Raw genomic sequence first — 24,571 nt, forward strand, 5'->3', positions numbered from 1 at the left:
CGTGGGACTACCTTTGAAGACAGACCAGAAGTAACAGGCTTGTGAAGAAGCCTGGAAAAAGTCAGGCTGCTTTAATGAATAGCAAAACAAACAAACAAACAAAAATTACTGCACTCACATGAAGTCCAAAGCACTTTCAGAATCATTTTTCAAGCACTCACAGTTCTAGTAGTTCACACAAAATGCAGCTGCTAAAGTAATAATTAGAACCAGTAACTGAAACACGTATCACTTGTGCAGAAAATATTCTCTGTCCAGTTCCAAATGCAAGTACTTAACCTTTAGGTAGCTACCTGAAAAAAATCGGCTTCCACATGAGCTGTCCCAAGCCTTGTGATAATCTAGAGACGCCATTTTCTTGATGACTTTATGTGAGTTGAAGATAGCAACGACCGTACCAAAAATCTTAACTTTTGTGGCTCCTTGTACAGCTCTCTTCCAGGGAGACTTGCTTGGCATGCAGACTGATGTTTTCACAACATCAAGAAAGCACCATTTTAATTTCCTTGCTTTTAGTAAGGATTTGGTTATCTCATTTTATTGCTGATTTTGCTCTATTGATCTTACTTTGTTCGTTTGTTTTCTATCCCGCCTTTATTATTTTTATAAATAACTCAAGGCGGCGAACATACCTAATACTCCTTCCTCCTCCTCTTTTCCCCACAACAGCAACCCTGTGAGGTGAGTTGGGCTGAGAGAGAGGGACCGGCCCAAGGTCACCCAGCCGGCTTTCGTGCCTGAGGCGGGACTAGAACTCTCAGTCTCCTGGTTTCTAGCCTGGTGCCTTCACCACTAGGACAAACTGGCTCTTTATGTTGTATTTTGGACTTCAGTTTCATAAGCACAAGCTGCGGTGCAACCTTGGGGCTGAAATTAAGAGGCCCACAGGCTGCTGAAATGGCCACATAGGAAGTGTCAGATGGGGAAAATAGTAAACAAGCCCAACTTTAATATAACTAAATGCTTATTTTTCAAGCAGTTGTGGCTGCTATAAGCAGCTGAGACATTAAAGTGAATGTCTGATAAAGCAGCCACAACTTTTTCTCAAGTTAACCTTAAAATAAAACATCAGTCTGCTTTAATGAATAGCAAAATGTGCTGTGCTCATGCTTGAGCAACGTCTGAGGCATTTCTTCTGAATCATTTTCAAAGTGTGCATAGCCTGACTATACATGCTCAGAGCATCAGGTACATACTTGTAGTCTACTAAGAATGGACACACAATTGTGAAGCATAAAATGGTTGTGAAGTAAAGGAGCACTTCTAGTTTTGTGCTTCATAATTGAAGTAACCTAATCATCTAAATATCAGGGAATTAAGACCGTTTTATCTAGGGCCTCAAATTATTTAGGTGTATCACTTAGCCCAAAACAACCTGCCAATAGTCAGGAATGAAAAGGCCTATAGTCTAAAATATTGGGGAAGCACAATATTAGGGAAGGCTGTTTTTATGTTCTTATTAATTACCTTGTTATCAGTCTGCTGGGTATTACACAGAACCTAAGAATAAATTTCCATTATGGCACCACGCAGCCAAAGCAATAACAGAAAAGAAAAAGGGCCATTGGTCATGCCTAGTTTTGAAGCTATGGAGGAGACTGAGAAATTCTGTTCTCCTAACTTTTCATCTTCATCCTTCTCCCAGATTCTGACTGGCATCCTGCTGGAAGTGCTTGCAGAAGAATATGCCAATGAGTTCACTGCTCCAGAGGTTCAGAGAGCCTGGGCCAAGATGAGGAGCCTCATCTACACTCATGTGACAGCTGCATACAAGGAGGTGGGCTGGATGCACGTTCCAAACTCAGTTGTGGGAGTGTGATATGGCAGGGCAGGGGTTTCTGCACAATTGCACCCTGGTTCTCATGACCTGTCACCCTTTCACCATCCTTGCAGTAGGCTCATAGGCACAGCTCTGTCGGTACTCGAGAAGAAGTTCAGTGCCTGACCTTTTGTTCTTGGCAATCAGTATAGAGAGATTATGAAGCATAAAGAAGATGAAATGCATTTAACTGTGGCTTTTAGAACTACCAGGTTTGTTAATAATACGGTGGGAGGTTTTGTGCGCCCATAATATATGGATCTTGTAAAGAATCTTGTAGCACCTTAAAAAGTGGCTGATAGTTGGATAAACCTTTGTGGATCTCAGTCCTTTCCATCAGATAAAGTAGGCAATGATCCACAAAAGATCCAACAAATCTTTTCTTTTAAAGTATTGCAAGACTCTTTATTTGCTTCAGGAGAACCCGGTTACTATTCTGAAAGCTATTAGTTTATGGTAATAGCTTTCAGAATGTACTTATTTCAGATTTACTTATTTCAGTCTGATGTTAATAGAGGTATTTAGATCACAAATCATCAAGAAAAAAGTCTAATCCTACACATCTTTCATTGATGGAGGGGCATGATGTCTTATCAGGCTGGTAATTTTTACTATCATACACATGACTTGTCTGCAGTCTTTCTACAGCCCAGAAATCTTAGAGAGATCCCTAGTTCAAAATTAAAAACCTCCTAGGTTATAAATAATAAGAGATCAGGTGATCTCTGCCCACCGAATCATCCAACTTCATCTCTTTCCAAACTCAGATATATTTTTGTTCTTCTACTGATGCTGATTCATTTACAGTGTTTGAAAGCCTGTGATTCACCTCAGTGATCTATTTAGGTGGCAAAGCATGTCAGTTCTGGCCTATTTTCAAAGATATTAGAAGCGTGCACTGGGATTCCCTTTCCAGTCTTGATTCATACTGGGTTAGACAGAACAAAGAATTAGTCAGCCAGGCTGATGTCGAAAGGATGTGCCAAGGCTCTGGATGCTCTCCCACAGGCAATGCTGCCTGCACAATGAATCAGCACATGGTAGGCAGTGCAGTCTTTAAAGTGGCATGTATGGGAAGTAGCAGCTAGAAGGAAGACAAGGCATATCATGACGGTGTGATATTGTTTGACTTTTCCTAAGCTATTAGAAAAGTCTGGTTTAGCTGGCTAGAATAAGCTTGCTATATATACATATAGGTACACCCTCCACTCCTTGGAACAACTGCTACTAACTGTTTGTGCTGCAGATCAGATTTCAACAGGTAGCACAAATGGGGCACCTGTCTGCAAAGTCTCAATCCAGCTGCATCTTTTCCATACTACTAAGTACTAAAGGGAAGGATCCTCTCACTCAGTACTGTTGACAGTTTCCTCATTTGGAATCTGCTTTAGGTATCTCATGACTGACATTCCTTCAGTAAGAGTGAAGGGAAGTCATAGCTCTGCCCCACCAAGAATGACAATGGGCAGGCTTCCTTTAAATGATGTCAAAGAAACAGCAGAATAATACGAGTTTCTACTTCTGAAATAATTGATTTTGGCTGCTGAAAGTATTTTAAGTCAGTGGTGCACCACCTGAGATCCTAGGGCAGCATGAGGCCCCTGAAAAGCCCTGGATTCAACCCCAAGTGGACATGCCCATAACATAAATACCAAAGTTCCTTCAAATTTATGCCTCCAGCATAGACAAGATAAAAGCCAATATTGTTAAAACATGTTTGGAGAAGTCCAATAGACCTCCCCCCCTCCTTTTTTTTTTCTTTTGGTGAACTAATCAGTTTTTAAGTCTTAAGAAACATATCTAACATTCCGTAAGGCCTGAATCCATTCATTGGGAAATATAAATACTCCAATTCTCTATTCCAAATTTCTTGCATATTGTCCAGTAAATAAAATGGTGTATCAGAGACCAAGACTTAAATCTGTCAGTCCAGACTCTACCCACCTATTCCCTCCTATAACCCAAGTGGTTTCCCTTTCTCCATTGCCATGTGGAACACTGGTTACCAGCCCTCTGTAGCAACTAAAGCAAATTAAAACAGGCATGGCCAGGACAAGATCCAGCTTTTGCTACAAGAAAATGAGAGAAGCAATTATTTTAGTATAATGTGCCTTAATATAGTCTCGGTCAGTTTGAAAGATAAAGGCTGGAGGGGGGAATAATTTTATATTCTTAGTGAGATAAACGCACTGAAAATCCAATGCTAAATTCATAAAATATTTTAGCCAGCTGAAGAATACTCAATTAAAATTGGGTGTTTGCTCCAGTCCCAAATGAAATGTGTGTCTAAGATAAATGGAATTATACTCTACTCTCTGAAGTAGACAGCCAGAAATTCCTAACACCATCAAACAGACACAATGACTGATTCCAAATGGTAATTATCAAGACTATTTTCCAGTTTATATTTTGCCTCTCCCAGTTCAAGCAAGGATAGACTGAAGGTTGCATTCGACACATTTGTGTGTGATTTACAGACTGTTTTTAAAAAGAAAATTAAATATCTTTATTTTTAAATTAAAACTATCATGAAGAAGGTCTTAGAAACTGAATGGCTGTATGTTTTAAATGAAGCCAGTTTAGTGGCCTGCTAGAACCACTGAAATGGAGCAGAGCTTATAACACAGCTGAGAAGCTGGCACAGAAAAAGAAAATTATCTTAAAATAGCTTCAAGGAGCATGTCAGAGAAACACAGGTTATTGATCTTACACATTCAGCCCTCCCAAGCATAAAGAATTACACGCTTAGACAGATTAGGTTAAGATAAGTAAAAGAATTCTTACTGACTGTATTGTTAGTTCTGTTACATCCATCTTGGTGGAAAAGATAAAGTTCCTTTGTTCTTCTTTTCTTTCTAAATACTTAGTTTGCCCTAAACCCTCAGCCCTATTTTGCTGCCAAGGGCTGTGTGGAAAAAAAGGGGAATTCCGGGCCCACCGCATGGTGCCCAGAATGGAGGAGAGCAGCACACAGCTGTGTGCTTCTCTCAGTGGAAGAAGGAGGAAGAGAGAGAGTGGGAGTGGCAACAAACATCTTCCTCAGAGTTGCACTGTGGGACAACTCAATTTACATGCTAATTCACATGCTAATGAGGCATGCTAGATTTGCCAGGACTTCCAACATTGAAATATAATAAGAAGCCAAAGCCTATGTTCAGGAACAGATTATGAAAACCTATCTCAGAATTCAGATGGGAGCGCTTACAGATTAGGAAGAGAAATAGTGTAAACTGCTGCTCCCCCGCAGATCCCTTTTTTTTCACGCAGACTGTCAGGTGGAAGATACTTTTGACAAGATGGCACCAATCAGGCTGAACTTCCTGATTCTCCTTTACTCTGTTCACCTGGGGAGTTTTAGCTCTTCTAATCCAGATGTCTCCCTTCAGCCCACCTACAGAAAAACTAGGGAGGGGGGAGAACAGCTTTGTATTTTTCTGCCCCAAAACCTAGAATTGCAATGCTTGACAAACCTGGTGTCCATTCTGAAACACAAGAGATAGCTGTGCAACTTTGCATGTGCATAAGGTTTTAATAAGAATATCTCTTACTAAACCAATGAAGCCAAAACTCTAAATACAAAAAAGGAATTTATTTGGAAAAGAAGTAGGAAATCACACACATGGAATTCCAAGAAAAATCAATACAGTCAGCCTAAGTAAACTATATTAGAACCTTGATTTAGGAAACCTTAATACCATGGACTTTGCATGCATGGGACCACATTTCTTTGGCAATTTTAAATGCTGCAGTAATGGAATTTCCTATTTAGCAGACCTTGTTGAATAAGTGACACCCCTCAACTCAATTAGTCCATTAAAATGAAGAATTCACTGTACTGATTTACTAACTGCTGCCTGAAATCTTGGGTTTCAGCACATATTCAGAAAATACTACAGAGAAATGATTTGAGAGTGGATCTGGACCTCCTTCTGCGAGTTAATAAGCAGCCCTCCTCCTCCTCCTATCTTTTTTTCTTTTTCTTGAGCACTATCCTCAGTTCCTTAGAACTTGCAGAATAACTGAAAACCAGCCTCTCTAGGGAGGCTGTTGCTTCCCCAAATTAAAGAAAATCCTCCGTCTCTGAGTCTAGCCAGGAAATCAGAAATTACCTAGTGGCTAAATCCACCCTCCTAACAACCTTTGGTGAAATGATAAAGGCATAATCTGTTCTCACTTCTTGTGCATTGTATAAATGAGATTATATGGAAGAGGCTTGGGAGGGAAGCGAGATCTGAATTCTATCTATTCAAGCCTCACAGCATTGGGTCCATTTATTTTATGGCTTAGGAGACACAGTTGGGTCATTCAAACAGTAGAGCTGTCACTTCTACAAATCTCAAAATGTTTAATACACACAAAGAATCCCATAAGCTGGTCATTGCTCACCATCCAGTTGAGCAATAAGGAAGTACCAAAAATATCATCTGTTCAGTATCCCATCTGAGCTACCACAGACCCAGGAGCCAAAACAAATCCCCTCACCTCCACTTCACACAAAGTGAAAAAACCTTAATTACTAGTAGCCTTCTCCTATTAACCCTCTCAGTACATGAGAAGAGAAGCTGGCTGCAAAGACCCTGTTCCTTTGTCATATTTAAAAGAGAAAGACTTGTGCACACTGTGAAGATGTGCCTGTCAAGGTTTTTTCAATTTTACAAGATTTGTACTTTCCCCAATAGCAGTAATAATGGCTACATGTTGTTGTGATGGCTGGAGTCTGGGAAATGTATGTTGGTGGACAGATACCAGGATCCAGCTGCTGAAGTTTGGGGTGAGGGGGTGAGGAGATGAATGACTGCCTTGAGTCAAGGGCCAGGAGATGAGATGAGGCAAGAGCTGCTACAATGGGTAAACAGGGTTCCCAGAAACTCTGCTGAATTACAGCCTTGCACAAGGGAGACCCAGCTTTGCTACAGCTTGAAGTGAATCTACGCAGAGCTAGAAATAAATTGACTAAGCTCTCCAACCCAGCTGATAGATCAAATCATTTATGATTGGAATTGCCTATGAATTTCTGCAAAGTTGTCATGTCAAGATGTCCTCAATGCCACAAAATGATATAATAATCACTAGCATCAAAGATAAACGAAAGAACAGTTAGAGAAATATATGACAAAATACTGAGCCAGATTTGTTCCTGTTTTTTTTTTTTTGTATAAAAAATACTCTGTGCAACATACAGTATATACAATTGTATGCTCCCCTTTCCAATACTGATCATTTCTGATTGGCTAAATGTATATATTGCCTTAATCCAACAACTCTGGGCAGTAATAATTACAGCAATAATACAATATGGACTATTGGGTGGTGCACTCCTCTTCCATCATTTTAAAAGGCAGACCCACAGAACCAGTACCATCTGCAAAGACTGTCTAATCAAGACATACAAGATGTATATCAAGAAACTCCTAAAAAAAACACGATGAGAAATATAAAGGAGCCCAAAAACATTATAAGGTTTGAATGGAAATTCTAGTGTGGTCCTGGATCTGCCATGTTTTCATGGAACATTTAGTTACAGAGTTGGGAAGTTTCCAAGAACAATTGTGGAGAGAAAACTTGTTATAATCCCATTCAATCCTTACAGCAGAGTAAAGAGGATTGACAAAACCGAAGATCAAGTAACCCTGTAGGCTGCCTAGAACGCTAACACTAAGTTTGCCTTCAGGTGTAAGCCCTCCAAGGGTTTTCATCAATTGTCACGGAAGTTGTTGACATGCTAAATTTTCAGTAATGAGAATAATAAACGTTTCCAGAAGAACCCTGGCATTTTTCAGCAGGGTTCCAGAATCTAGGAGTATCTCATTCAGGCATCCTTTTGACGTTCTCCTGGCCACGTGAGAACTGCATGTCTCCAAGCAGATATTCTATGGATGGAGTTGTATTTAGATCACCCAACTATGTATATAGGAACTGATTCTTCAAGTTGTTCCCATGAAATCGCATTACTCCCAAAAGAGGATGTAGGACCATATAACTGAATCTTTCAAACGTTCTCTCAGCCACACAAACCATGATAATCATGTTTAAGTAGCTCACACATAGCAGGGAGAACACGGAAAAGACACTTGAATTTTCAAACATACCAACACCATTTTTATCACAAGCTTGGTGCCCCATGTTGTATGACACCTCAAAGTCAGAGATGGCAAGGTGTAATGGTTTGTGGGAATGACCTTGGGAGACAGGAGGAGGAGCCACAGTCAGGGGAACAGTCAGACAAGAGACAGCTTAGACCGCAAAAGGAATGTGGGTGTGACAAAGAAGGGACCCTCCCTAGTTTCTTGGGCTGTAATGGTGATGGGAGAGAAATGTACTTTCAGACTTGCAAGACTGATGTCAGCCTGGTGAGGTAGTCCAGAGATGAAGCATGACCAGATGAACTAATTCCACTTTATTGTAAGGTTACATTAACAGAACCTTGCAAGTCTGCATATTTCTCCCCTGTTGTCTTTACAGCCCAAGAAACAAGGGAGAGTCCCTTCTGAGATGTTTGTCATACCCACAATCCTTTTGTGAGCTAAGCTGCCTCTTGTCCAACAGTTCCCTGGGCTGTGGCTCTTCCCCCTGTCTCCCAAGGTCATTCCCATATACCATTACACAAGGTGTATACTGAAAACCAAACTGAGTTTCACATTTAGGTACTTTGGCAGAATTTAAAAAGGCCATCAGGAAAAGAAAAATAACTGTATGCTTGTCAAATTAACATACAGCTGACATTTTGGGCTATTCTGTTCCTAGCTGCAAGCTTTAATAAATCTAAATTTTCAAAAACCATATTATTAAAAAAATTGCAATACTTGTTTATTGTTACTGCTATTTTTCAGAAATACCATTTACTAAGCAGAATCCAGATGCATACAGCATTTGGTATCATCAACCTGCAAAACTATGTACCACCAAGAAAGAACATATACATCTTCAGAAATATGTTTATAGTTACCTTCATTATTTAAAAAAATTAAATCTGTCTTAGTTTTATATAAAGAGGATATATAACTCAAGTTTAAATCTGCCAAGTAAATAATTCTAAAAACAGGGAAATCAAAAGGAGAGAAGAGCAAGAAGGAAGATTGAATCATGACTTTGGTTGATGATTCTGTTAATACACATTGAGACAGCTGCTCCATGTTTCATGCAGCTCTCATATCTGGATTCCAAGCCTTTCCTCCCTTTCTTTTGACATCAGAAGAAAATTCTTGGAAACCAGACTTCATTTATCTCTTCTGTTTTCTCTGTGCCCCGTAGATATGTCATAGATTGCATCATATCATGTTTACTCTGTCAAATGCCTTGCATAGTTCTAGTGGCTTGTGTTTAATAACATGCTCTGGGTTGAATTAATTGGATCATCTGCGAACCCATAGGCTGGTGTTCCTCAAGCAAAGTATAGCACTCTAGAGGCTAGGGAACACCCTTCAAATGTTTGTGGTGGGAAGAGAGCTGGAATTCAGCTCATCCAGGGATTATGCCACATTCAAGTAGGGGCAAGCTTCCACGTACACATGTCTAGCAGCTCCTAAGAACGACTGAAGGACTCACAATTCCCCAGCTTCAGCAGAGTTCATTAAGGAAAGCTCTGAGTCAGGAGGGGAAGCAGAGGACTGCCTTTAACTCTCTCCTTCCCTTCCGGTCAATTTATTGATACAATTACCTGATAGACCCACTGTACATGTGTGCATACCCAGTCCCCAAAGATATTTTCAGGAGGCCTGAATATCACTTAACTAAGTCATTCTGGCATAGATAGGCTAAATCCCCATCAAATGCTCCAATGCATGTTAAAAACTGTTACGGATGTGGGCAGCATATACATTTCCTAAATAAAATAAACATAAGACAGAACAAAATAAAACAATAATCTTAGATTCCAGTTGTACTCTGCCAGTTTCAAACTTGTTGTCTTAACCTTTAAAATTTGGAACAATGCAGAGGAGTCTTGAAGGTGGCTGTTTATGATCCGTTTTTGCCAGGCATTCAACGTGGTCTAGAGGAACTTGCCTAAGTGTCGTAACTGACAACCTAGGTGGGAGAGTGAAAAGAGCAGTGCTGCTTTGAATCAAATCTGCACTGGTCTTCTTCTGGACTGTCCTAGGAACTGCTACCGTAACATTCTATTTTGTAATGGTGCTACTCCTACGTCAGAAGGGGGATTTCGAAAAGTGGTGGTGGCAGATGGTGGTTCTTCCCCATAGCAGCCATCCTGCAAGGTTCTTCGTCATTTTCAATCTGATCCATTTCTAGCAGAGAATTCGCTAAACAAATCTCTGAAGTGGGTGGTGAATTAAGGGAGGATCAATAAATGCAAGTTCAGTACAAGAATGGATAACTGGGGCTGTCTGGCAAATGTCTGCTCTTTTTCAGGCTAGCCTGTGCCTAAATAACAATGTTCAAGTTTTGCTCTTAGATTTACAAGTAGGAGTTGTGACCCAGAATGTGTCATCAGTTGGGCTGATTCAACAATTGGGCTGCCCGTACTTTGAAAATATAATACTTCGTAGTAATATCATGATTAGGTTACTATTGTTGTGTGCTCTATGTGGGGCTGCCCTTAAAGATAGTTCCAAAACTTCAGCTGATACACAGCATGTCACATCTAATTACTGATGGGCACCAGGCAGTATTTTAATTTACTGTATTTGCACTGGCCTCTGTATGATTTCTTAACCAACCAGGCTGTGATCTTAGTTCTAGAGCATTAGTACTGGAAGGTAGCATCTGACTCCAGAGGCCCTTAATTCTAAAGGCTAAATTCTGTTCCATGAGATTTCAATAGCTGTCTTGGACTTCCTTCATACTCTTCCCTGATATGCTTGCCATTTTCCTCTCCTTTTATTTTTAGTGCTTGTTAAAGAATTTTGTATTTTACCATATCTTTTTTGGTCAAGTATTTTAATATGGTTTGTATTGCTATTTTTTCCAGGTTGTTTAATTTGCTGCTGCTGCTGCTTTGTATTAATTAGTTTCAGGAATTTTAGATGTTGCTGCTGACTTTAATTTCTTTTGTAAGCTATCTTTTCAAAACTTTCTGAACTGAAAAATAATATATAAACATAGTAAACAAGTTTTAAAAACACACATTTACAATCAGAAAAATAAATTGGATGGTAGCCATAAAAGTATTTTAGGTCTAAAATTCAAAAGATTATGAACTCTATGCTATGGCTATTATAAGCTTGAGAGAACTTGAAGAATGCCACCAGTTATTAATTACTGAACATTTTGACAGTGCACATTGCTTAGCCGTTGTTATTGCTGAAAACTAAAAGCAAGTTCTAATTATAGTTTTTCCTTGTTGATATGCAGAGCTGACTTATACATTGATCACTCAGTATGAATTCACTAATTGCAAAGGTGCTTCCAGGTCAACTTTCAGTCAGAATTGTCATTGCTGACAGGTGTTTGGTGCCACAGCTGTATTTAAGCAATGCACTGAAAATTACTTTTCCTCAAAATGTTCTGTTTGTGCAAATCTTCTTAGCCAAGAAAAATTATTCTGTTGAGACATTTCCTCTATACAAACCTGTATGACTGAGATTCTATGTAATATCTTCACTAGTTATAAATAATAAGCATGGGTTATAAATAACCAACTTTTTAAAAAAGAAAATCCCAAACTCTTGATTATATACTGCCATTATGTATAGAATACGGCTGACTTTCTGCCATGGGTAACAGGTCTTACAGGAAATGGTCTAGCTGTTGAAAATGGGGATCCAGAAATTGGAGATATTGTATACTGTAATAAAAATAGAACTTGATAAAGCCTTTTCCCCTGCCTTATCATTTCAGCATCATTTAACATCTTATTGATTTATCACATATTAAATACTATATCCTCAAGTTTATCCAGGATTCTCAGGATGGTAGACAAAGAGAACAGTGAAAAAGTCCAGTATTAGTTTGAGAGAGAACGGGGGGTGGGGGCAAGGGGGGAGAGAGAGATTTCTTTTCTTCCATGATATATTGCCAAAAATGCTTTGGAATAGAGGACATGGATTCAGATGGTAGGTTTTTTTAGTTGTGTGCAGATGTACCACCAAAAGTCACATATGTGAGATGGGCAGCTATATAAATTGAATAAATAAGTAAATAGCAATAATAGCAATAGCTGGGTCATCGCTTAGTAAGCAGCTTATTGTTTTGGAAGTTGAATACATCAAATATAAACTCAAGAATATTTCTATAGCATTTAGGGGCAGATAGTAACAGCTCTGCAAATTCCTGTCCTTGTTTATTTGGCAGTTGATCATTTATCTCATGATCCCAGTCAGTCAAAGGTCATCTGCCCCACACAATGATGTCAGTTCCTGCACCCGCTCTTTGACTACATGATTCATCAAGCCAGTTTACATGAGGTACTTCTGCTGCTATTCACAATCCTCCCCCAACTGCCAAGCAGATATTTTTGCTGGGGTAAACATGTCACTTCTTTTGTAGTAGAATCTCTGGATCCTATGAAACCAAAATAAGACTCCAGAACTAAGCAGAAGTAGGGCAGCTGATTAAAATACAGTTATCTGGCAAGGTTTCATATACAGTAAGTTGATTTGCAGTCCAACCATATTCTCTACTTCGTTATACAAACACTCTTTTTCTTGCTTTGCTGAAACACTGCTATGCATAAACTCCTTGAAAAGCAACTGATTTCCTGTTGGCTCTTCTTCCCCATGACAAGAGCAAAAACCCAGCACCAGTGTGGCTGTACTCCTCAGACTGTAAGTCAAATAGCAAGGTATGCTTTTGGCAATTTTAAATTAATGTCTGAAGGCTCCTGGAAAATACTTGTGTAGCAAGGACATCTGCATCTAAGATAGCCAGAAAAATCTGCTGGCGAGTGACCGGTAGACAACAGCATTGGAATGAGCATTGGAATTAGAGAGTCAGAGGTGATGTTTAGAAGCATAAACTATGTGTGAGAAACACTGCAATGAAAAAAGCCTTAGGCCTACCTGAAGTGAAGGACCACAGAATCACAGAGGTAAGGGGAGCCCTTTAGGCTCAACCCATTGCTCAGAGCAAAAATCCACATTAGATCCATAATCTCAGAGAGATGGCTATCTAGGCTCTACCTGAATGCACCCAATGAAAAGGAACCCACCACTTCTCTAGGTAGTTGGTTCCACTGTCAAACTGCTCATGCTAGTAGAAAGTTTTTCCCCCTAAAGTTCAGTAGAACTCTGCCATCCTTTAGCTTAAATCCATTATTTTATGTCCTGTACTATAAAATGGAAGAGAACAGTTCTGGAACTTCTTTGTAATGTGGAAGTTATTTGAAGAGTGCTATCACTTTAGTCGCCTTTCTCAAAGCTGAAGAATTTCCCTTCATAAGACATTGTTTGTAGTCTGATGATTATCCTTGTTACCTTTCTCTGAACTTGTTCTGATTTCTCCAAGTTACTCTTAAAGTCCAGCACACAGAACTGGATACAGTCTGACACAGGCAGAATGAAGTGGAACTATTACTTCCTATGATTTGAACAGTGATACCACTATTGATGCAGTGATAAAACTGGATCTGCCTTTTTTGTAGCCACATCACACTTTAGCATATATTCACTTATCATTATCATCATTATTATTATTATTATTGCAAAATCCTTTTTCACACAAGTAGCACTACCAAGCCAGATATTTCCCAATTAGGTACCTCTGTATTTGGGTTTTGTTTTCAAAGTGAAGAACTTTGTACTCATTTCTCTTAAATTTCATAGTTACTAATAACTACTAGTTACTAGTAGCTACTAATAGCAAAATCATTTTGGAAGTTATTTCTGTCTTCTAGGGTATTAGCTATCTCATCTAATTTACTGTAATTTACACACCTGATGAGCTTTCCCTCCACCTCTTTATTGGAATAATTAATCAAAATATTGAAGAGTACAGGACCCAGGACTAATCCATGTGGCACTCCATTCAATACATCTATCCAAAATGAAGAGGAAGCATTAATATATGTACTTTTGAATGCAAGCCACTGAATGTGAATGCCATCCAGCCCACATTTAACAAGCTTGCTAAGCAGCATGTCATGGTGCACTTTGTCAAATGCATTGCTGAAGTCAAGATATAGTATGTCTCCAATACTCCCCCAATCTATTAAGAAAGTTAACCTGATCAGAAAATGAGATATTGTTAGTCTGGCAAGATTTGTTCTTAATAAATCTATGATGGCTTCTGGTAATTACTGCATTGTTTTCAAAGTGATTGCAAATAACCTCTTTATGATTTGCTATAGAATTTCCCAGGTACTGATGTCAGGTTGGATTTTTGTGGGTTCTTCCTTTTCCTGCTCTTTTAAAAAAAAAAACATTTTTCTCCTCTAGAAATCTAGTACTTGACCAGTTCTCCAGGAGTTCTCAAGGACAACACTTAAGAGTTCAGCCACTAGCAACATCAGCTAGTTTCTTCAGTACCCTAGGATGCAATTCATCTGGTCCTGGAGATTTAAACTCATCTGTGACCATATCACTACCCATCTCAAGCTTCAACCCTACCTTTTTATCTTGCTCCTCATAATTTTCAAGGGGATTGTATAATAGTGTGCTGAACTACAGTCTAAACTGAAGTTAAGAGTTGAGGAGCAAAGTCTGTTTTTGGCTACCTGCTAACATTTTGCCATTGAACAGTTGGTACACTTATTTTTTTTTTCTTTTCCTTTTATTCTATACTTAAGGAAAGCATTTTTGTTATCTTATAGCATCCTTTGCTAACCTCAACTCATTCTGAGCTTTAGCTTCCTTGATACCAGCTTGATAGTTCCAGATTACCTGATTATACACTTTCTCCATAAGAAGAAAATAGAGGCCCCAAATGATGAAAAGGAGCATGTTGCCATATTTCCAGTTTTAATACTTTTAATCCAAAACATTCAACTAAGATGAAGATGGCAAAATAACATTCTGCGAAACCTTCAGACCATTCCTATGTCATCCTGACAGTATCAGAGCTCTTTCATGAAACACGTCAACAGTAAATCCTTCTTTTTTTTCAGAAATGGAGGGGACTCAGTGGCTAAAAGTAACTCAAAAGTATTCACTTGTTTGCTTCTCCTTTCCCATGTGTCTCTGATCTTCTCTTCTACAAACTCAGTAACAGATTGTACAGCCAAAACAAGGGACTGAGTCAACCAAAACATCTTGGAGATACCATTGGGGAAGGGAAAAGTTCTGTAGCATTGGGAATTACCCAGTTAAACTTGTACTTTATGCAGATCCCTAAAAGGCAAGGAATCAGCATTTCCATACAGTGAATGTGTTCTGCAGAAGTAATCCTGTGGGTTTTCACCACATCCTGCATGCAGTCTGAACACAAGAGAAAGACGGATTAACATCAAAAGCTTTCTCAAATGGCCAGGGCCAGGATTTTTGCATGAATGAGATTAAGAGGCTCCAGAGAGCCTAGGATAGGATAGAAAATTGTTGCTACGTAAACCACTGGTGTGGATCCAACTAGGATCAATGGGCCTAAAGGTCAATTCGCATCACATACTACAATGTGATTATCATCTCAACCACATTGCACTGAGAGCCATAATCTTCTACATCCAGGGCCATATTCTGCATGCATACAATATCCTGCCAATGAAATAGTGCTGTGTTTACTGAAGTGTCACCATATTCCTCAAAGCTCCTGATTATAGAAAGTGGGATGGTGCCAAAGAATCCATGGTCAAGCATTGGGATGGTCCATGGATTCTTTCTCACCATACATTTCTTCCTGAGACTTCCTGAGTTTTTGTGTAGGCTAGATTGAGCCACAGTACTGATGAAATTTTACACTGGGTTAAGATGATGCTGTCTTCCATTTGTAATCTTCCTGTTTTTTCCCTGTCTTGTTTGTGCATGTTTTTTTAATTTGCTATGAGAGAAAAATCCAGGGAGGAAATACAGAGGAAATAGCTGTGCAGTATCTTTTTGATGGGAAATGATACTGTTTTCTGTAGTTATTAATTGACATTCCAACAACACAAATGAGTTCTTTGCCATTTTTTTCCCCCAGAAGTCAGGAACATTTTTCGCCCAAATCCAATTTGATCTCTCCGTTGTTTTTCTTGGCTGTGTCTTTTTACCAACAACAAAGGCAAGCGTAGCTGACCAAATATGCCTCCTCTGTTTGAAATGACACAGAATGACTTATTAGAATAGAGTAAACAGACAGAATGTTTTTGAATTTGGATTGGACCACTCAATTTATCATTCTTATAGCACTTTGCAAACAGATCAGTATGCTACTCATTTTTGCTTTACATGTAGGAAACTGAAGGCAAGACCACTTCTCAAATGCTAGCAAGAAAATCCATGACAGATAAAATGTCAAGGGGGTCAAAACAGGCAAGATAGCAGACATGGCATTACAATCCAAGCCCTGTTCCTTTTGTACAAAAGGGGCAGGGCTTGGATTGTGATGTTGTGTCCTCTGTCTTAGCTATTTTGACCCCACCCCCCACCCCTACCCAGATACCAATGAAGTCAAATCTGCCCGTTTCAGATTCACCCCTAGTGCATTATAATGGAACTTGGGAATTGATTTTCATGGGCATAGTATCCCATTAGTGTGACCATAGCCTCATTCACAGAACAATGAACACTGATACATCAAGGTCTTTCAGGCAATGCAACAACTTTGTATTGCTGAATAAATTGGTTTCAAAGTGAAGGTATCATCCATTTTCCTTGTAGGATGCTGCTAGAAGAAGATGGACTTCTTGCCCTTATCAGCAAGAAAAATCAAGCCAGGGAGTTCCTATCAGCATTGTGAAATTGAGTAAAGGCTTATAAATGGATTAGGCTGGGTTTTCTGGTAAATCTGGATTATATTTTTGATTAGACAGAAGAGAAAGCACGAAGAGGGTAATGAAAAGGAATGGGTACCCCAATCTTTGCTTTCTCAGCAAAGTTGTTATTAGGTCTGCAGCAAAGTTATTTCCTTAATAAAAATAAATCAGAAATAGGACCACCATTTGCAGTCTTGCTCCTCTATCTGTAAAACAGGCATTTTCAAAATCTACCTTTCAGAGTGTTTGTAAGAATGGCAGATGTTTTCCCAAGCCTCACAGACATGCAGAGAGAATTCACATACAATCGGAACTCAGGACGGAAGGATTAAACTGCTCTTCCACTGGCAAAATAGAGTAGAAGTCATCCTTTGCCACTGCATTTAACATAATATAGGATTTGGCTCTTCAATGTGGTCCGGCTCACAAATCAATTATAAATAAGTATATAAAATGTGGGATTAAAAAAAATTGCTCTAGATGCTTCATTTTGCCTAAAAAGATATTAAGGAAATGGTGATATCTTAACCAGCTTTTGGTTGGAAAATTACTGTGGCTAATTTCCATTCTAATTTGCACCCAGTTCATTCCTGGTCAATCCCTACATCAAAAACAGCAAGGACACACACCACTCAGTTCAGCTAACAAAAGATATAGGGAAACAGGATACTCAGGCAGAAAGACCTCTGATCTTTTGTTCACAAACCCAACTTTTCAAACCCTACCTTCATCTTTTTCAATACATCTCTGTCTTAATGTTCCAAAATATTATATTGCCTAGTCAAAAGACAACTGTATTTTGTTGCAATATTAGTGACAGGAAATATCAGAGGGGGCTTATGGGCAAAGGGAAGATTCTGTGGCCATACAATTCTATGTACTTTGTACTTTTCAGCAATTGCTAAAGCAGCTGCCTCACTCTGAGTAACATTAGGGGAGCCTTTATTAACAACGGCAGCAATGAGGAAGCTAAGAAGTTAATTTACTTTAGGAAGCCTCCTGATGTCACATAATTTAAGAAACGCTTTTAAACATCCCAGCTTCCTTTCAGTTAAATGCAGTAAAAAGAGTTGTAGACCAAAGATCTACTCAAGCATTCAGCTGACTGTGCAAGAACTAAACCCCTCCTAAGTATGCCTTAGCCAATGTGCCCACATAAGCAGATCCTCTTTGGACTTTTGTGCAGTCACCAGATTCTAAAAGGGACTTTCAGGTATCTGGATGAAGGTTTGCAACAGTGTTCAACTGAACCCTCATAGAAGATCAACCTGGTAAAAGACGTTAAAAAATAAAAAATCCTAATGTGACAATTTCCCCAACTGCACAAGCAATATTTAGCTGATTCCCTTCAGGCATTTGCTCTGAAGGTCTAAAGAGATGGTCATCTGTATGGAGGTACAAGGCATATATACACTCACCTACATACACTTTGTCCTTGTGTACTGAATGTGAAATATAATGATATTTGAATCACACACACGGCTCAACCGTAGGAATGTCTTATAGTCGGCTTTTTGTTATGAGCCAGAAATCCTTCCTTGATTGTCTTTCCCCGTTTTTAACCTGCCTACAGGCGTGTTTCCCTATGCTCATGACTTTGTTTGATTTTGGCAATGTACATAGTTGTGTAAGAATAAAAGCAAATGAAAAAGTGAAAATCAGGATGCATTGCCTCTAAGAGAGGGAACTCAGCATCCATGAGAATGTTTTGTTCCACTGCCTCAGGCTTGTACTTAGAATTTGATGCTAAAATTAACCGTTTCTATCTGACCTGCAAACCCAAATTCTGTGAATTAAACAAAGCAGGCACATAATATTGCGTGCCTATTCATTTGCCGGCTTTATTTAGTTTCCAAAACTTTTTGCCAAGAACAGAAAGTGGTGGACTGAAGGGGATGAAGAGGATGTAACAGAGCCAAACTACACACAAGAAGGAAATGGCTCTTCCTCTTAAGAAAGGCTACCTATTTCCCTTTGAAACTCTCCTGGCTCTTCCTCCCTCACAAGTGGCCCTGCATAGATTTTGCAAAGAGTTTAGAAGGGGAATTTCACAGAAGAACAGGCTGGCAGGAGATGGCTACAGCTTCCTTCTCCTGCCTCCTCTTCTCTCAGCAAACTTGCTCTGCTGAAGAATACTTTGCAAAGGACAAGCATATATGTTATATGTGGTTGCATTGTAGCATTTAGTTTGTCCCTCAGAATCACTACAGGTAGTCCTTGCTTAAAGACCCCAATTGAGACCAGAATTTCAGCTGCTAAGCAAAGTGGTCATTAAGTGAATCCAACCTGATTTCATGACTTTTTTGCAGTGGTCATTAAGCAAATCACCATGGTCATTAAGTGAATCACACAATTCCCCATTGATTTTGCTTGCCAGAAGCTGGCCAGGGAGGTCAAAAATGGTGATCATGTGACCACAGGATGTTGCGACGGTCATAAATGCGAATTGGTTGCCAAATTGTGATCACATGACTGTGGGGATGCTGCAACAGTTGTGTGATCACCAGTTGTAAGTTGGTTTTAACAGCACCATCGTAAGTCTGAACCATTACTAAACGAATGGTCATTAAGTGAGGACTACCTGTACATTGTTTTATGAATGAACCTTAGTTGACAAATGTGATAATCTTACAGCTAGTGAAAACTCCCCCACCTAGTATATTGGATGTCTAATTAATAGAGCATGTGTGACACCTACCATGTTAAAATCTCCCACTCAAACCTATTGTGGAAGGTTTTTTATTTTTTTGCTCAGATTTTATATGCTGCTCTCATGAGGAGGCTCTGTCTGTGCCAGCAGCTAGGCAAAATGTTACTTTCCCTTTGTGGTGAAGGTTACTGTCTAACAGAAACACTGCCAGGCTATCCCATCTATGCCAGGTCAATTGTACTCATTGGCCAACTCTAGGGGTTGCTGACTTACAGCAAATTGGGGGCATAATCACTGGCTGGTCAATGTACATTCAGGTTCCGAGTGTAGAGCTTGAATATACATTCGTCTTGCACCTTACTGTCCTTCTCTTTGGAATAATATTTAAAAAAATATTGCCCAGCAATCTGGAAAACCAGATGAGAAACAAAGTATTTTTAAGGAATTTGTGGAAGGGAGGCTTGTTAGGATAGGCGTGAATAGCCACATTGCGTGGCTATCACTTTGAATTAGGAGTGGGCAATGTTTGTCCCCCTGGACAAACTCCCACAATCCCTGCCTTGGACTAGTTTATTTACTCTATGATCTCAGAAAAGTGAGGCTGCTTATTTCTGCTGCCCAGGGTGACTAGCCATCTCTTTCCTCTGCTATTTAATGTCAGCATGAAATTGCTGAGAGAGATAATTGGGAGAGAAAGTAAGTAGTGCCATTAGAATATTGATGATAATCACTGTTCTATTATATCATTCATCCCATCCAGCTAAAGCAACAAAAGGGTTTAATCAATACATGGGTATGGTAAAGAAGTGAATGAAGGCTAATTACCTGAATCTTAAGCCAGATGAGAAAGATACCTTAAGCATATGTGAGGTTTAAGGTAGGCATTGCAACCCTTAGCCCCCTAATTCTCTTCAAATGCTCTAGTTTTCATGGTTGCTTACAGGACCACATCTCCCTGAGGGTATCTGCCCACCCTACTAGGTTAAAAAGGGTAGGTGCATTCCAAGTCCCCTCCCTTAAATGTTGCCACCTGATGGGACCTCAGAGATGCGCCTTCTCGGCCGCCCTAGCTCTATGGAACAGCCTTCCACTGAAAGCCGAGGGATCTGTACCCTTTTAGCCTCCTGGAGGGCTGTGAAGACCTGGCTGTTCCCCCAAGCATTTGGCTAGGATGGGGGTTGAGCTGGGAGGCTGTTTGCTCTGGCACTGTCAGCCTTATGAGGCAGTCCAGACAAGAAGCACATCCAGATGAACTAATTCTACTTTATTGTAAGGTTACATTAACAGAATCTTGCAAGTCTGAAAGTACATTTTTCCCCCGTTGCCTTTACAGCCTAAGAAACTGGGGGGGGGGGTGGGTGACCCTTCTGAGATGTTTGCCACAACCCCATTCCTGCTGTGGGCCAAGCTGCTCTTTATCTGACTGTTCCCCTAGCTGTGGCACTTCCCCTGTCTCCCAAGGTCGCTCCCACATACCATTACATGTGCCTGGAGGGAATGGTACTTTTCAAAAATCTTTGTTGTTATGGATTGTTGTGAGCTACCTAGAATCATTATATGAGAGAGGTGGCCATATAAGTCCAATACATACATACATACATTCTCTTTTGCAGAACTATGTGACATCGTATTTTCCATTAACCCTCCCATCCCCCAGCAAAAGTTTGGCCTTGCCCATTCTGGTGACATCATTGTGCCACCAACTATGGCTTCACAGGCTTTGAAAATTAAATTAAATTAAATTTAATTAAAAAACCCTTTCCCACATTTGCCCTAGACAATCAGAATGCTTGTTACTGGTTCTTCTCAGCCCAGCCTTCGTTTTAGAGACCTGATTTGTGTGGCCTGCCCAACAGACATGGCAAACAACTTTTGGCAGAGGTTTATATGTACTTCTCTGCAGTTTGTATCCCTGCCAACTGCTGGGATACTGGCTAATCATCCAAGCTATAGTAGAATTTATTTAACTCAGTATTTTTCAAAGTTGGCAACTTTAAGATGTGTGGACTTCAGCTGCCAGATTTCCCCAGCCAGCATGGGAGTTGAAGTCCACACATCCTGAAGTTGCCAAATTAGAAAAACACTGCCTTAACTGACCAAAGAACTATTTCTTTGGATTCTATGAATCCTTTCCCAATTTTTTCTTCGTGGTTTTCAAAGTGGCCATCCCTTTGGTACACCTACAGATGGTGAAAGCAAGCCTGGGAACAATGCTATGCAGGAGCCGTTTTCCTTTCAGGGGCCTCTGTCCTATTTGTTCCTCCTGAGAACTAATTCTGTAAGCTAACTGGGTTGACTGGATCACAGGAGATCTGTTTTGACAAGGTGCTTCACTTGGCAGAGGTAGGTTGCATTGTCTTAAGGACATGCAGCTCCATCTTGCTAGTTCAATCTGATTTGGAAGCCTGGTTATTAATTTTGTGTTTTGTTTTGTTTTGTTTCTGCAAACAATAAGAAAAGGTGAAGTTTGGCTTAAGTTTAATTGTAGTCAGAATACTGGAATTTGACTTTTAGTGATTTTTTTAAAATACAGCTTGATGTGCACAGCTTAGTTCAGTAGGACTCTTGGCACAAAACTATTACATCATCCAGGGCGAAGCAGAAGTATGAACAGTGAATTTTGCACAGCAAGTGATACCTCTTTACTAAAAGAGCATTTAAAATTGTTTGATTATATACCATATCAACAATATTAAAAGTGAGGTTAAATAAAAAAAAATAGCTGTAAGCATTCATACCTTCACCATCCACATTCAACAGGTATGAGCCTTGTTGTTTTCTTGCAGACATTTCATTGCCAGACTAGGTAACATCTTCAGTGTGAATAGGAGAGGGCCTTGCTCTCTATTTATATATGGTGGCATGCCCTGCTTGTGTTGGTGAGGATGTTGTTCTCTCCTTGGGAGTTCTTTGATTGGGCTGTTGTTTGATGCTTGGTTGATTGACTGAGTTAATAGTTCCTTGATTAGGGTATATTGTGCTGTTTGATTGTTCCTCTGGTGTTAATCCTGGTGTTTATCTTTGCGTATCTGGGTGTTGATTGCTGGCATGGAGGTGTTCTGGTCTTTCAGCTTTTCTATTGCCCTTTTTGAATGGTATGCAAATGTTGTTTACCTCTATGTGTCTGTTGATGGCTGCTTTGTCTGAGTGCCAGGCTTCCGGGAATTCTCTGGCGTTTTTGGATTTGGCTTGGTCTAGGATGCTCTCAGTTTCCCAGTTGAAAGTATGGTTGAATCTGTCCATGTGTTGTGATATTAAGGAGTTCTCATCGTGTCTTCTGACTGCTAGTTGGTGTTCATGGATGCGCTCTGCTAGTCTTCTGTCCGTCTGTCCTACATAGTGGCTGTTACAGTCTTTGCACTGTATGTTGTAAATAACTCCTGTTTTTTCTTCTTAGGCTATTGGGTCTTTTGGGTTGCTTAATATGTTTTGAAGAGTTTTAGTTGGTTTATGTGCTACGGTGATGCCATGCGGTTGTAATAGTCTGTTGGCAGTTTCTGAGATGTTTCTGATTTAACTTAAGATAAATTGTATTATTTTGAGCAGATTCTTGAATTTGTGATATCAAGGTGATGAGAAAGGTCAATTCTGTTTGAAAATTTAGGAAGCCATGGCACTACAGAGTTTGAGACCCCTTGTTTTATCAGTGCTGTGACTCACCACAATTTTTATCTTTATCAAAATAATAGAACTTTTTTTTAAACACACAGTATGTCCTGCTTATTAACTGCTTTGGTATCTCTTGTTTTGAAAAGCTAACATGGCAAAGCACTGTGAAATTGGTTGTTGCTTATTTCAGAGAACTCCCTGGTCTACCTCAACAGAGCTGAGGTGGGGCAGTTTGCCTTGATGGGCCGATCTGCCTCATGAACAGCAGCCACAGTACAGAGGATACTCACATGCAGAAGTCCCTGCTGCCAAATGAAGCAAAGCGGCTGTCCCACCAATTAGAAAGAAAGCCTCCACTCTGTTTGATGAAGGTATTTGAAGGAGTGCTTTGCTCAAGTCAAGTCATTCAAGAGGAGCACCTCTGTACAGCCCTGCCAGTCTCTGACAATACAGGCAGTCCTCAAGTTACGATGGCAATTGGGACCAGAATTTCCATCACTAAGCGGTGCAGTTGTAAAGCATGATGTCATGTGACCACATTGCTTAGCAACAGCAGTCCCTGTTGCCATCGTTAACCGAATCCCACCAGTTGTTAGTGTCAGCACCAGACCATTCGAGCATTCACACAATGACAGTCAGGAGACCAGGATCCTTTAACTGTTTAATGAAGCGAAATGGCTAGGACAGAAGTAAAGCTGCGAATGGAGAATTCCCGCTAAAACATACATTTAAAACTACATTCCCTTAATTGCCTTCCTTTCCCACGAAAGTATGTCACCCCTCTTCCCATCCAGGTGGTGTTGCTGGTGTATCTCTACTGACTGGCCTTGATGTGAACCACCATAAATCTCTAGCCATAATAATGCAATTCACACTCCATCGCAACACCCCCTCCCATTTGGAGACAGAGAGTCTGACCTATTGATAAGGAAGTAATGGAAGATGCTCCGATAAGGGGTTCTGTGAACCTTTTGATCAGAGAAATCTGACCCACCCCGATCCAAGCCATTCCTGGCTTGGTCCCTCCCAGCCCCAAGCCTCGGTAAGGTAAGGGACTGCCTCCACCTCCCCCCACCTGCCCATCTTCCCCTCATCTCTCCCCTTTTGGCCACCCTACACAGCGGCACTCTTTGGCGATGGTGGCACTGAGGCTGAAGTAGGGGCCTGGGGCCTTCAGCAGTCTCTGCTGGCCGCCACTGCTCCCAGGCCTCTACTTCAGCCCTAGCACCACCCACCATCAAGGAGTGCCACCTCAAGCTCCGTGCCGCAACCAGCCACCCCAGTGCCACAGCGCAAAGCCCCAGCTGCCCCCACTACCCTGTGCTCTGCAGGCCTTGCCACACCTCAGCTGACTCTCGCAGTCTTCCTCCCACTGCTGACAAGGCATGGACAGCTTGGCCCCATGTGAGGCAACTGTTGGCCATACCAAACATTCTTCCCAAGGCTGCTTGCACTGTTCTCCAAATAGCATGCACCATTCTCAGTACTTCAGCCCTGGTGCTGCCACCAAGGAGCGCCACTGTGCAGGGTGGCCAAAAGGGCAGAGATGGGGAGGGAGAGAGGCTGGTGGGGAGAGTTGAAGCACCCCTGTGGTCATAAGTGCAGGCGGGCTGCCATATACCCAAATTTTGATCATGTGGCTGCAATGACTGTAACTTTGGGGACTGGGCGTAAGTACCATTTGTTCAGCAGCACCATAACTTTGAACAATCAC

The 24,571-nt window shown here is 40.4% G+C and overlaps 1 protein-coding gene across 2 annotated transcripts in view; it reads left to right on the forward strand.

Moving 5' to 3' along the window:
- The window catches only part of CYGB (cytoglobin), a 72,526-nt gene that overhangs the window by 42,642 nt on the left and 5,313 nt on the right, over positions 1 to 24,571 (forward strand). Inside the window, exon 4 of one of the 2 annotated variants that reach the window (XM_063292946.1) lies at positions 1,646 to 1,777. In XM_063292946.1, the coding sequence (XP_063149016.1) occupies positions 1,646 to 1,777 (132 nt within the window). Of the gene's footprint in view, positions 1 to 1,645; positions 2,213 to 24,571 lie in introns of those variants that run through there. The other variant, XM_063292947.1, reaches the window with a different exon arrangement.

This window comes from Candoia aspera, chromosome 2, assembly GCF_035149785.1.
Source record: "Candoia aspera isolate rCanAsp1 chromosome 2, rCanAsp1.hap2, whole genome shotgun sequence".
NCBI classification, from domain to species: Eukaryota; Metazoa; Chordata; class Lepidosauria; order Squamata; family Boidae; genus Candoia; species Candoia aspera.